This window comes from Harmonia axyridis, chromosome 1 (assembly GCF_914767665.1).
Source record: "Harmonia axyridis chromosome 1, icHarAxyr1.1, whole genome shotgun sequence".
NCBI lineage: Eukaryota > Metazoa > Arthropoda > Insecta > Coleoptera > Coccinellidae > Harmonia > Harmonia axyridis.
Window position 1 is genome coordinate 45,513,131 of NC_059501.1, and position 15,448 is coordinate 45,528,578.

General features: G+C 33.7%; 1 protein-coding gene across 1 annotated transcript; it reads left to right on the forward strand.

The window, feature by feature from the left end:
* The first annotated feature begins 11,498 nt into the window (after nt 1-11,498).
* Nucleotides 11,499-15,448, forward strand: LOC123670959. Its single transcript, XM_045604562.1, has 3 exons — nt 11,499-11,855; nt 11,964-12,309; nt 14,067-15,448. Exons 1-3 carry the CDS (start codon nt 11,499-11,501, stop codon nt 15,446-15,448), a joined length of 2,085 nt encoding a protein of 694 aa, XP_045460518.1.

The window sequence follows — 15,448 nt, forward strand, 5'->3', positions numbered from 1 at the left end:
TATATATATATAACTTAGATGCAGTAATGGTCGTGATTTATACAGAATGATTTCTAAGGGAATCGACCAAGTTTTACACCAAAAAAATACTCTGTTTTCTTTGCCGAGCTTTCGGATTTTATTCAATCCATCCTCAGGGCTTCTACAAGATATCAACAAAAATTATCAGTTACAATAAAAAGAAAAAATAAACATAAAACTGTCACAATGGTACATACAGTCATCGATAAAACTTGATTAAAATGAAAAACAAAAACAATTGAAAACATACTCACTGAAATCGAGGTTAAGGTGTCAACAAATATAAACTAATCATTAAGTAATTCATAAATCTAACAAATATATATATATATATCTGAGATAAGAGCCTTTTTAACTATAAACTCTATGCTTCAGGGAACAGAGGCTCACTTGTGATAGGAAAAAAAAAAAGTGGTACTCTTTTTTCTAAACCAAGCTTTTGCAATACTTTATTGCTTCTTCAGGGTGTCTATAATAAACAGATACAAAACATTAACACATTTACGTAAGTTAAAATCATCTCGTAAATTACCGAAATTGAGGTTATACAATGAATAATTGAAATTGGTGCAATCATTAAATGGCAAAATCCTTTCATTTCAAAATACAATTTAGTATGTCTAATTAATTTTAACTTAAAAAGTACTATAGCAATCTTGTTCTCAACTTATATTTTTTTTCTGGGTCGTATTTTTTTTTTGACGGAATGTCATCTGTCCTTATGTCTAATCACTCATCGAGTGGGCCGTCATAGAATTCAGTTTCTTTTTCTAACAGATAGCTGTATATATTACTTAATTTTTTAGTATCAGACTTTTTATTTATAGAGTTTTCTCTTTTATTTATTTGGATCATTTCGTGGTTAAGTCGTTTATGATAATTGTTTTCAGTTTTTAAAATTTCTACGTTTTCAAAGTCAATTTGATGGTCTAGGTTATGCGCATGTGTCGCCAATGCACATCTATCTTTACCGCTTCTAATGTCTGATCTGTGTAGATTTATTCTGTTTTTCACCCATTGGGAAGTTTGGCCAACATAAATACCGTGACAATCTTGACAACTTAGTTGATACACAACATAACTTTTCAATGTCTTCTGTATAGGGTCCTTGAGTATGGTGTATAATGATTTAACGGTTGTTACTAACACTTCCTCATCTCTATAAATGGATTTGATCTTTGATGTCAGCCCCTTGATATCTGGAAAAGAGGCATAAAGTTCATTTGTTGGTTCATTTCTCACTTGATTTTGTTGGTTCGATTCAGTTGTTTCATTTGACGCATAAATCAATTTATTGATCATTGATCTTGGATATCCATTCTGTCTTAAAATATCGAATAATCTCTTTAATCCATCTTGTCTGTAGCTTTCATGGCATATTTTGTTTATTCTCTCTTTCATTTCTTTTATAAAATTCATTTTGATATTTATATTATGATTTGATAGGTATATATATATATATATATATATATATATATATATATATATATATATATTGAATGAAATTTAAGGGTCTTTAGGCTCGGGTTTTGGGAGTAAATGATTGACTACTCTTTATTCTATGCCAAGCTTTCGCATTAATTTAATGCTTCTTCAGGGCTTCTGCAAAAGATCAATAAAATACAATTAATAAATAACAAATTTTAGAAAACAAACAAATTTACTCACTGAATGTGAGGTTTTACATGGATAACATCTGCCACAAACGTTGTAACTAATAAAAACAAAAAGTTATATTTTAATTTCATAGGAATTCTCCAAAAACACGTGAACTAAATCTATCTCACAAATTTAAAAACTCTTCCGGTTGATAATCTTATTTATACGCAATTTAGTAACTCTCATCTAAGATAACACAATAATGACATTTGATGGTTATGTTTCTGTTATTATAGAAAACTAGTCTCTCACTCCTCTATGTTCCCTGTCTTCTTTATTCATCTATTGGGCCGTCATAAAAAGGTTCCATTTTTATCCTTTCTAACAAATAACTGTATATAGAGCTTAATTTGTTCGTATCTGTCTTCTTATTTATGGTTTCATCTTCTTTGTTTATGTTAATTAACATAATTGTTTATGTTAATTAACATAAACAAAGAAGATGAAACCATAAATAAGAAGACAGATACGAACAAATTAAGCTCTATATACAGTTATTTGTTAGAAAGGATAAAAATGGAACCTTTTTATGACGGCCCAATAGATGAATAAAGAAGACAGGGAACATAGAGGAGTGAGAGACTAGTTTTCTATAATAACAGAAACATAACCATCAAATGTCATTATTGTGTTATCTTAGATGAGAGTTACTAAATTGCGTATAAATAAGATTATCAACCGGAAGAGTTTTTAAATTTGTGAAATAGATTTAGTTGACGTGTTTTTGGAGAATTCCTATGAAATTAAAATATAACTTTTTGTTTTTATTAGTTACAACGTTTGTGGCAGATGTTATCCATGTAAAACCTCACATTCAGTGAGTAAATTTGTTTGTTTTCTAAAATTTGTTATTTATTAATTGTATTTTATTGATCTTTTGCAGAAGCCCTGAAGAAGCATTAAATTAATGCGAAAGCTTGGCATAGAATAAAGAGTAGTCAATCATTTACTCCCAAAACCCGAGCCTAAAGACCCTTAAATTTCATTCAATATATTTATTTTGGCTCTTACAACAATAGTTATATAATATATATATATATATATATATATATATATATATATATATATATATATATATGTGAGGAATTTCCTCGATCTGATTGAATTACGCGCGTAGTCAGGTCAATGAATCAGATTGCTTAATACCTATACGGAACGTAGTTAAATTCGCAAACGTATCATCAGTATGATCGATGAATTCATTCCGAATACAGTGAGTTGCAATATTGTGAAATTTATCTAACGACAACCTAGTGAATAAGAACATTGAATGTTGTTTCTTTGTTATTTACAGGTAGGATTAATATTCTACATCATGTATGTATGTGTAAATAGTGTATATAATAATAAAGGCTTTGTTATTTACAGAGAAACACAGCTGTTTTTATTCCAACCAGAAAGATACTTATTAACATTATAAAACAACATTCTGGTTTTAAATCACTATGGAAAAGTTGAAGTTCACATTCAAAATGCTGGCTGCTTCAGATGGGAAGTCAAATGTGCTTTGTGTGACCAGAATAACTACAACGGATGGAAATACATTCAAAATCCCAAATGAGTATTCAAATGCATTATTACATGTCGAATTACTAAAAACTGCGACATATACAAAAATCAAGAAAACTTGCTCACAAAGAGGCCAAACAAGGAGAGTGTGGGTGAGTTCAACAAAAGAAATGAAAAATACTTATTTCGATGAAGATGGAAATATCCAATTTGAAAGCGTATACTTAGAGGAAGTGAGTAAAGAAAGCAGTGACACAACTACAAGTACTAGTGCTCCAGAACATTCATTAGAAAAATTATTAGAGAAGATACTGAAGAAAAACCAAGAAAATAGTGGAGACAGAAATGTGGGTAAATTGGCCACAGAATTTACTATCGGAAAATTTGATGGAAAAAATGCAAATGCAGAGCAATGGTTAAGAAGTTTTGAAAAAGAATGTGAAAGATTCGAAATTGATGAAAATTGTAATAAAATAGAAATTTTGAAATCATTTATGGAAAAAGTTGCTGCAGATTGGTATGATTGTACTCTATTGAAACTCACTATCACAGCAGAATGGACTGATTGGAGAAAAAATTTTTGTAAGATTTTCTCATGTAAAGGTTGGTCCCCAATAAAATATGCAATAGCATTTAGATATCAAGCAGGCTCACTATTAGAATATTCTATGAAGAAGGAAAAATTACTATTACAAGTAAGAAAAACTATGGATAGTGATACGCTTGTTGATCTTATTGCTATGGGTTTACCCAACTTCATATTAGACAAAATTGATAGAGAAAAAATAGTAAAATCTGAAGATCTACATAATGAATTGAATAAATTAGAACATTTAACCATGAAAAAAAATTCAGAAGTCGAAAAGTTTAAACCTGACTTTAAAGGAAAAACAGAAAAAATACCTTGTAAAATATGCAAAGATAATAACAAAGGAACAAGATTTCATCCCGAAATGGAATGTTGGTTTAGAGACCCAGAAAAGAAAGGTAACAAACTGAGACAAGTAAATAACTTAACTTTAGATGTAGAATTAAGTACCGATGATACAGAAAACTAATCGTACCACCATTGATTGAACTCAAAATTAGGTTGAATGATATTTTGGAAATACCTGCAATTTATGATCCAGGATCAAATATATCATTGATAAATGCTAAATTGATTAATTGTAAAAACAAAAAATGGCTATAAAAAGAAAACTAATTTGAGAACGATTAATGGTGTTCATGAAACAGATGGTATGGTAAAATAAAAAATAAAAATATTAAATATAGAAAAATATGTAAACGTGTTCATAATCAATAATGAAAATTTTAAGTACAATTTCCTTATAGGCCTAGATTGTATTCAAACATTTAAGTTGATACAAAATGAAAGATAAGAGATAGAACAAAAAGATTCCGAATCTAATATATTAATGAATGAGTATCAAATTAATTTTAATGAACATGTAGAGATAAATACTTTTAATATTTCAATGAATCATTTGAATAATATTGAAAAAAAAATCATAACAGATTTAGTAAACAAATATAAAAATATTTTTGCTAAATATAAGTACGATATAGGTACCGTAAAAGACTATGAAGCAAGAATAGATCTCATAGTAGATAAATATTGTAGTAAAAGGCCTTATAGATGTACAATTGATGACAAGAAAGAAATAGAAGAACAAATATCTCAATTACTTCAAAAAATTTGATAGAAGAATCATATAGCCCTTTTGCTGCCCCGGTTACTTTAGCCTTTAAAAAAGAAAATAGAAGATCAAGATTATGCATAGATTTTAGAGATTTGAACAGAATAATAGTCCCTCAATCACAACCGTTTCCATTAATAGAAGACCTAGTAATCAAAACAAGAAACTGCAAATTTTTTTCAAAGCTTGATATTAATTCTGCTTTTTGGTCAATCCCTTTACGAATTGAAGATAGAAGAAAAACGGGATTTGTAACCCAAGAAGGCCACTTCCAATGGACTTGCCTACCATTCGGATTAAAAACATCTCCGGCTATTTTCCAAAGAATTCTTATTAATATAATAAGAAAACACAAATTATCAGAGTTCACAGTCAACTATATAGACGACATTTTAATATTTTCAAAATCCTTTGAAGAACACATAGATCATTTCATAAAGTATTTTCAGATCACAAACCTCTAGAAAAGATTAATATAAAAGCTAGAACTGACGAAGAACTAGGAGATCTCACTCATTACTTGTCGCAATTTGACTTTGAGATAATTTATCGCCCGGGCAAGGATAACTTAGAAGCAGATTGCTTAAGCAGAAACCCGGTGCTAGACGCTGAAGAATAAGAAGACAAGATAAAAGTGGTGAACTTAATAAAATTAGAGGATATTTTAGAAGACCAGAAGCAGAATAAACATATAAAAATCAATAAAAATGGACTGAGAATGGACAGTAAAAATAATTTGTGTTATAAAAAAGCAAGAAATAAAGAGAAAATTTTACCATCAGAAAAATTCAGTGAAAAACTAATTAAGGACACACACAATAAATTTGGTCATATTGGAATAAATCAAATGAAAAACAAAATACTCACTCATTATACAGCAGCAAATATATCAGAAAACATAAGAAAAATATGTAGATATTGTGAAGTTTGCATAAAAAATAAAACAAGAGGACAAAATAAAATTGGCTTAATGTCACATCTTGGGCCCGCAAAAAAACCATTCGAAATAGTCTCCATAGACACAATAGGTGGATTTGGTGGCTCAAGATCCACGAAAAAATATTTACACCTCCTAGTAGATCACTTTTCAAGGTATGCTTACATATTAACATCGAAAACACAAAATGCAAATGATTTTGTTAAACTAACAGAAAATGTACTAAAAGATCACGATATTCAAATACTTTTGACAGATCAATATCCAGGTATAAACTCTAAAGATTTCAAAAATTTTCTAGTGGAAAAAGGGATTACAATGATTTTTACAGGGGTTTATGCACCATTTTCGAATAGTTTAAATGAAAGACTCAACCAAACCTTAGTAAATAAGATAGGATGTACAACGAACGAAGAAAAAAATAAGCATGCATGGACAACTGTAGCTCATAACTGCATAGATCAATACAATGAAACTGAGCATACAGTGACAAAATTTAGTCCAAAATATTTATTAGAGGGCGAAGATACATCAATATTACCGAATGAACTGAACAAAAATAAAAATTATAAACAACTAGAAAACGATAGAATGACTGCATATAGGAATAGTATAAAATATCATGAGTATAATAAGAAATTATATGACAAAAATAGGAAGGAGTTCGACTTCAATGTGGGAGATTTAGTGTACATTGAAAATGGCAATAGAATAAACCGGAAGAAATTAGATGAAGTGAGAATCGGGCCATATAAAATTTTGAAGAAGATATCGAATTCAATATATGAAATTGATATAGGACATAAGAAATCAGAATCAAATATATTTCACATTTCGAAGCTCATTCCAAAACCTTGTTAATGAAAACCTCAGCATATACTTAAATATAAATTTATATAATTTTTGCAATATTGTAATTCACGCAAAATTTTCTTGTATCAAAAAAATTTTTTGTCTTAAGGGGGGAGATGTAAGGAATTTCCTCGATCTGATTGAATTACGCGCGTAGTCAGGTCAATGAATCAGATTGCTTAATACCTATACGGAACGTAGTTAAAATCGCAAACGTATCATCAGTATGATCGATGAATTCATTCCGAATACAGTGAATTGCAATATTGTGAAATTTATCTAACGACAACCTAGTGAATAAGATCATTGAATGTTGTTTCTTTGTTATTTACAGGTAGGATTAATATTCTATATCATGTATGTATGTGTTAATAGTGTATATAATAATAAAAGCTTTGTTATTTACAGAGAAACACAGCTGTTTCCATTCCAACCAGAAAGATACTTAATAACATTATATATATATATATATATATATATATATATATATATATATATATATATATATATATAAAAAATAAATAAAAATTGTCAAATATCATGACCTTGCTTTTGAGCTGAAGGAAATAAACCAACTTACCTCAACAACAATTCTTCCTCTCATCATCACCACCAATGGACTTGTTGAAAAGCATCTGGCGGAAAATAGGGAAAAGCTGGGACTTGACGAAAAACTAATTGAAAAAGCGCAGAAGGAGGTCATCTTATGGACCACCCGAATAGTCCGAAGTTTCCTGACCACCAGCTGATAAATGTCTTGATCCGACCGATCCGGCATTATCGATAGCCAAACCCTATTGAGGTGATTAAAAAAAAAATATATATATATATATATATATATATATATATATATATATATATATATATATATATATATATATATAAATATATATATATATATATATATATATATATATATATATATTTTTTTTTCAATAATCACTGTTTGCAACAGGTTTTACCCATACTTGTCAGACTGGTCGTCAAGACAAGAATGGCAGCTACGATTCCTGCAGGAATTTTCGTACGATCCTGGTTGTACTGAGGATTACCTGTTTCTGCGAGCTTGAGATGACTTCGCGGGGAGACACAGTCTATCTGTATTCCCAATAAGGTGCTCCTCCACGAGTCCGTTGACAGAAATAATCAGCGGGAGTATGCCGATCGACTTGAGCTTGTACAGTTCGCGCAGTTGAAAGGCAAGATCGGCGTACTTTGACAACTTCTCCGCATACGCCCTCGTGGGGTTATCGTCGGCAGGTATCGTGAAATCCAGTAGCAGACATGTTTCCCTCTCCATGTCGAATAAAGCAACATCCGGTCTGTTATGCGCGACCCTTCTATCTGTGATAAGTGTAGCATCCCAGTATAGCTTATAGCGTTGGTTTTGCAGGAGCGTCTTGGGCTGATACAAGTGTTGCTGCTCTTCATTCTGGATTAGACCAAGTTTTAAGGCTAGTTGTTGGTGGTGAATTTTGCCCATGGCATTATGTCTATCTAAATAATCTCTTGATGCCAGGATTGTGCATGAAGAGGTCACATGCTGTATGGACTCCTGCGCCTGGGAACATTTTCTGCATCGATCGGATGGAATATTCTGCTTCGTTATATGCTTCAGGTACATTCTCGTTGGCATGACCTGGTCCTGGATTGCCATGAGCCGCCCCTCTGTCTCAGGAAAGAGATATCCCGCACGCAGGTAGGTAAGAGATTCACTTTTATTGATGTTTTTACTTTTCAGATGTCCAGGATATCTACCATGCAGAGGCCTTGAGCTCCATTCATCCACCAGCTCATCCAACGTCCGCACCGCTTCTCGATGGTCCGAATTCGACAGTTTTAACGCAGATATATTACTATCAGCTTCGCGGATGGCCCGAAATAGAGGTGAGTTTTTGCTGAGGAAATATTCTCTCAGGCTATTTATGTTCTTTCCATGTGTCGTCTCTAAGTTTATCAAACCCCTGCCTCCATGTTGTCTAGGTAAGTATAGTCGGATTGTTGACGAATGTGGGTGGTGTACGCCATACTTCGTGAGTATTGTTCTTATAGTTCGATCTATTTCACGGAGGATATAGTTCGATCTATTTCACGGAGGATATATATATATATATATATATATATATATATATATATATATATATATATATATATATATATATATATATATATATATGTGTGTAAAGGATAACGAGGGTTTTTGTTCATAAAACAAAGCACAAAAGGATAAGGACAGTCCCTCACAGAGAAATGCTAACCGTAGACACGTGTTTCGGGCTTTCGGCCCTCATCAGTACGGTGAAAAAGTGTTAGGATGAGGAGCAACACTTGAAACAAACAACAAACAAACAGAGTCAACAACAGGAGCCAGCCGTCCATTTGTGGTTTCAGCAGGAAGACCCAATGGGTTTTCGGGAAACAACCAACATCACCACGTAGGAAGCTATAGCTACCTGCGTGAATTCCGAGTCCAGGGATAATCACATGTGTAAAGGATAACGAGGGTTTTTGTTCATAAAACAAAGCACAAAAGGATAAGGACAGTCCCTCACAGAGAAATGCTAACCGTAGACACGAGTTTCGGGCTTTCGGCCCTCATCAGTACGGTGAAAAAGTGTTAGGATGAGCAACACTTGAAACAAACAACAAACAAACAGAGTCAACAACAGGAGCCAGCCGTCCATTTGTGGTTTCAGCAGGAAGACCCAATGGGTTTTCGGGAAACAACCAACATCACCACGTAGGAAGCTATAGCTACCTGCGTGAATTCCGAGTCCAGGGATAATCACATGTGTAAAGGATAACGAGGGTTTTTGTTCATAAAACAAAGCACAAAAGGATAAGGACAGTCCCTCACAGAGAAATGCTAACCGTAGACACGTGTTTCGGGCTTTCGGCCCTCATCAGTACGGTGAAAAAGTGTTAGGATGAGCAACACTTGAAACAAACAACAAACAAACAGAGTCAACAACAGGAGCCAGCCGTCCATTTGTGGTTTCAGCAGGAAGACCCAATGGGTTTTCGGGAAACAACCAACATCACCACGTAGGAAGCTATAGCTACCTGCGTGAATTCCGAGTCCAGGGATAATCACATGTGTAAAGGATAACGAGGGTTTTTGTTCATAAAACAAAGCACAAAAGGATAAGGACAGTCCCTCACAGAGAAATGCTAACCGTAGACACGTGTTTCGGGCTTTCGGCCCTCATCAGTACGGTGAAAAAGTGTTAGGATGAGCAACACTTGAAACAAACAACAAACAAACAGAGTCAACAACAGGAGCCAGCCGTCCATTTGTGGTTTCAGCAGGAAGACCCAATGGGTTTTCGGGAAACAACCAACATCACCACGTAGGAAGCTATAGCTACCTGCGTGAATTCCGAGTCCAGGGATAATCACATGTGTAAAGGATAACGAGGGTTTTTGTTCATAAAACAAAGCACAAAAGGATAAGGACAGTCCCTCACAGAGAAATGCTAACCGTAGACACGTGTTTCGGGCTTTCGGCCCTCATCAGTACGGTGAAAAAGTGTTAGGATGAGCAACACTTGAAACAAACAACAAACAAACAGAGTCAACAACAGGAGCCAGCCGTCCATTTGTGGTTTCAGCAGGAAGACCCAATGGGTTTTCGGGAAACAACCAACGTCACCACGTAGGAAGCTATAGCTACCTGCGTGAATTCCGAGTCCAGGGATAATCACATGTGTAAAGGATAACGAGGGTTTTTGTTCATAAAACAAAGCACAAAAGGATAAGGACAGTCCCTCACAGAGAAATGCTAACCGTAGACACGTGTTTCGGGCTTTCGGCCCTCATCAGTACGGTGAAAAAGTGTTAGGATGAGCAACACTTGAAACAAACAACAAACGAACAGAGTCAACAACAGGAGCCAGCCGTCCATTTGTGGTTTCAGCAGGAAGACCCAATGGGTTTTCGGGAAACAACCAACATCACCACGTAGGAAGCTATAGCTACCTGCGTGAATTCTGAGTCCAGGGATAATCACATGTGTAAAGGATAACGAGGGTTTTTGTTCATAAAACAAAGCACAAAAGGATAACGACAGTCCCTCACAGAGAAATGCTAACCGTAGACACGTGTTTCGGGCTTTCGGCCCTCATCAGTACGGTGAAAAAGTGTTAGGATGAGCAACACTTGAAACAAACAACAAACAAACAGAGTCAACAACAGGAGCCAGCCCTCCATTTGTGGTTTCAGCAGGAAGACCCAATGGGTTTTCGGGAAACAACCAACATCACCACGTAGGAAGCTATAGCTACCTGCGTGAATTCCGAGTCCAGGGATAATCACATGTGTAAAGGATAACGAGGGTTTTTGTTCATAAAACAAAGCACAAAAGTTATTACGGTGTTCGAATGTTTCGGTCGGTCGCTGTTCCAGTTGTTGTTTTTGAGTGATATCTGCTGTGATATTTGCTGGTTTTGGTTTGTCCAAGGTCAAGACGAACCCTGAGTAGGTACCTATCGTTTCAATTATTAGAAATAACACGTCATTAATGAGGTGTTTGAGAATTTGAAATTGATTGTTTGTTGTGAATTTTGGATTTCGACTTCTCTTGCGACATCTGCGTCCGCTCACATGCTGATATCCGATATCGTTTAAAATAAGGTGTTACACACACTGCAGGAATTGTAGATTGTTCTGAATTTCCCATGTTCTGTCCCTTCGTTTGTCACCTTTCTTAACCTAGACCTTCCTGTGCACGTTTAAAAGTTAAGTCTCCCTGGTCGGTCTCAGTGGAGTGAAGCGTGTGTCCTCTGTTTTTTTTCTTATTCTTTTTTTTCATTGGAACGGAGATGCCAGATCGAGAAGTGGAAGAAATAACACTGAAACAACTCTTGGAGGAAATTAAAAATTCTAAAAAAGAGGTTAAAAATTGCATATCTGCATCAGAATCTAGGTTGTTGTTGGAGATTCAAGCATTGAAAAGCAGAAACGAATATTTGGAGAGAGAGAGCGCAGACCTAAAAGAAAGACTCGAAAAAGCTGAGCGCATATTGAATAAGAATAATGTTTTAGTTTTTGGTTTGAAGAGGGATACAAAATTGACATCGGAGTTTCTCTGCTGTGAACTTAATAAATTGTTGAAGACTAACATTGAAACCACAGAAATTAGTGATTGCTACGCGCTGGGAAGGGAAAAAAATTGTCCTGTTAAAATTGAATTTGTTTCATATCGTACAAAAAAAATTATTTTCGAACACGTGAAGAACTTGAAAGGTACTGCAGTATCCGTTGCAAATGATCTAACTGTTCGGCAGCGACAGGAAAATAATAGGCTCAGGTCGTTCTTGCTGAAGGCAAGGGCAAATTCATCCGAAAAATCCTATATAAAGGGGAATAGGTTGGTGGTTGGACAGAGGATTTACGATTTGGAGGAGCTGGATAGTTCTGAAGAGGAAAATAGACCAAATAGCGCACCAAGTACTCCTGCCGCTGAGGAGCAAACTAAGCCTTTAGAACAGAGAACAGATTATGGATTGATAGATTCAGCTTCTGGGGTAGCTACAAGTAGTGTGAAAGAACGTTTGGCTAAGTTGATGACACCACAATTGGCAACGCATAAGAAAAGATTTTTACATAGGAAGAAACCACCTTCAAAGGAAGGTGCGAGTGGGATGAAACTTCGGCAGAAGTCAACATTAGATAAGTGAAATTTCATTATGTAAAAAAAGAAAAAAAAAGAAAAAATATATATATATACAAATAATAAACAATATATGTGTATTGAATTATATAATCAAAATTAGTTGTATTTGGGGTTTACATAGGAGTTTTTCTTTCCTTTTTTTGTGGGTATATCCAATTCGTCAAAGTTTGAATTATGGATGATTTCATCAGAAACTATCAAAATGAAGACTATCAAACTATCAACATTGATGGTATGAGGGAACTAGATAAGATGAATTTAATTGGTGAATTGAAGATTATAACGATGAACATACGGAGCATACAAAAAAATTTCGATGAATTCAGATTGTTACTTGAAATGTTTCCTGCAGATTTTGACATTGTTATACTAACTGAGACATACAAAGTAGAGGATCCGAAACTATTTAAGATGAGAGGGTACGCCCATGTTTACAGTGAGGGTAAATATAACAAGAACGATGGGATAATTGTATACGTCAAAGAAGGTTTTGTTTTTGATCACAAAAATATCACACTGGGAAAGATAACAGCATTGGAATTGAATATTCAGAGTCAAGAGAAAAACTTAAAACTCACTGCGATATATAAGTCGCCACATTATCCTATCATGGAATTCAATAAAGAATTAACAGATTATCTAGAAAAACAGAAACATTGCTCCGATCATATTATTAGTGGTGATATAAATATAAATTTATTATCTCATGAATTTCTTGTGGAAGAATATAAAAATATATTGTGTACATATGGATTCATATCACTTATTAACGATGTCACACGGCCAGACAGCCGATCCTGCTTGGATCATTATTTTGTGAAAGGTATTATGCATCCAGAAAATTTAAATGTTAGTGGCATCATATTTCGCAATCTTATTACCGACCATTATCCTGTATTATTATATGCAAATAGAAAACTAAAAGAACATCACATTGGAAAAGAACGTATTAAAAAATATATTAATTACGACAAACTAAGAAATTTTTTGATTAATGAGGAATGGAATACGGTTTACGGTTGTGATGATGTCAATAGAATGATGGAAAACTTTATCAATATCTTGAAAGAATATATAGAAAAATGCACAAGCGTGATATCCGCGAAAAAGAAAAATCAGATCAGAAAGGATTATGTTACTCCAAGTATCATGAAAGTTATAGATGAAAAACAAAAATTGTTTAATAGGGTTAAAAGAGAACCAAACAATTCACAACTGAAGAGCGAGTATTCTAAATTAAAAAATAAATTACAAAGGCTCATAAAAGAAGCCAAAACGCATTTTTTTGAAAAGTGCATAAAAAATAATGAAAAAGACTCCAAGGCTTTATGGGACTGTGTGAAAAGGATTACCAATTACGAAAAACCGGATACAAATATAAAACACATAAAAAATGACGATGACGAAATCATAGAGAGCGGACAAGAAATGTGCGATCTTTTCAATGACTATTATAGTCGACTAGGGGAAAGTTATGCAAATGAAATAATTGCTCCTGCTGACTTCACAGAGGAGAGTGAACATTTTGATAAGTCTTTTTTTCTTTTTCCAACTGATTCTGAAGAAATAAAAAAAATTATTAATAGTTTGAAATCGAAAAAATCAGCTGGATATGACGGAATACGCGCAGAACATTTGAAGGAGATACGGCAGGAGATATCTAATCCTCTCACTTATATTATGAATAACTGCTTCGAAAAAGCCTGTTTTCCAGAAATATTAAAAGTAGGAATAGTGAAACCACTCTATAAAGGAGGAGACAGGAGTCGCATGCAGAACTATAGACCGATAACTTTAGTTTCAAATCTGGGAAAGATCCTCGAAAAGTTGATTAAAGTTCGTATGGAGACATTTATAAATAAACATAAGATTATCTCAGATAATCAGTTTGGTTTTCGAAAAGGCATGTCGACAGAAAATGCCATAAAAAAAGTCACAGACATCATATATAAAAATATTGACCGTAAAATTCCAACTTTGGCGGTAGTTGTCGATCTTGCAAAAGCTTTTGATACTGTCTGTCATGATCGTCTACTAGAAAAGCTTGAAAATTTTGGTTTCCGCGGCAAAGTATTAAATCTGCTACGAAGCTATCTATCAGATAGAATACAAATTGTACACCTAAATGGAAAATATAGTGAAAGTAATCAAATAAATTTCGGAGTACCACAGGGTACAGTTCTTGGGCCTCTTCTGTTCATATTGTATATAAACAGTCTCTTCAGGGTTAATAACAAAGGTGAAATTATCGGTTTCGCGGACGATACCATGATACTTTTTCATGATGTTACATGGAAGAATCTGAAAAAACAAGTATGCCAAGAATTTGAGACTCTGACAAAATGGTTCAGATTGAATAAACTTACGATAAATATCAGTAAGACCAAATATATAACCTTCGCCTCAAATAAAAAGGGAATTCCAGATTTAGGAGACTTGAATTTCGATGACCAGTTATATGTAGCGAAAACACATTCAACAAGGTATCTTGGCGTAGTCATCGATGAACATTTGAAGTGGGATGAACACATAACGTATGTTTCGAGAAAACTTAGAGGTATCTTATATAGATTTAAGTATATAATGAATTATGTTAATTCTCCAAAACATCTACAGATGCTCTATGAGTCGCTGGTGCAGCCACAGCTTTCGTATGGTATAATAGGATGGGGAGGTGTTTTTGACACACACAAGAGAATCATTGATGTTCTCCAAAGAAATATCCTCAAAGTGATGTACAAAAAAAAAATTACATTCTCTAGTGACAGTATATACAGTTTAGCTAAAGTATTAGATATAAGACAAATTTTTGCTCAAAGGATTATCTCGCATATCAAACAAAATAAAATTTCCATCATACAAAAAGAACACAAATACCCTACGAGAGCTGGAGACGATAACGAAAATTATGAGAGACCCAGAGCAGAAAAAAGAATTGGACAGAGATGTAGTGAATATATAGCTGCAAGACTATACCCGATCGTACCAAAAGAAATAAAAGAAATTAATAATAAAAATAAATTCAACAAAGAACTAAAGAGATGGCTGATTGAACAAGACCGAACTGAGATACATAAGATTATAAATTCCACTTAA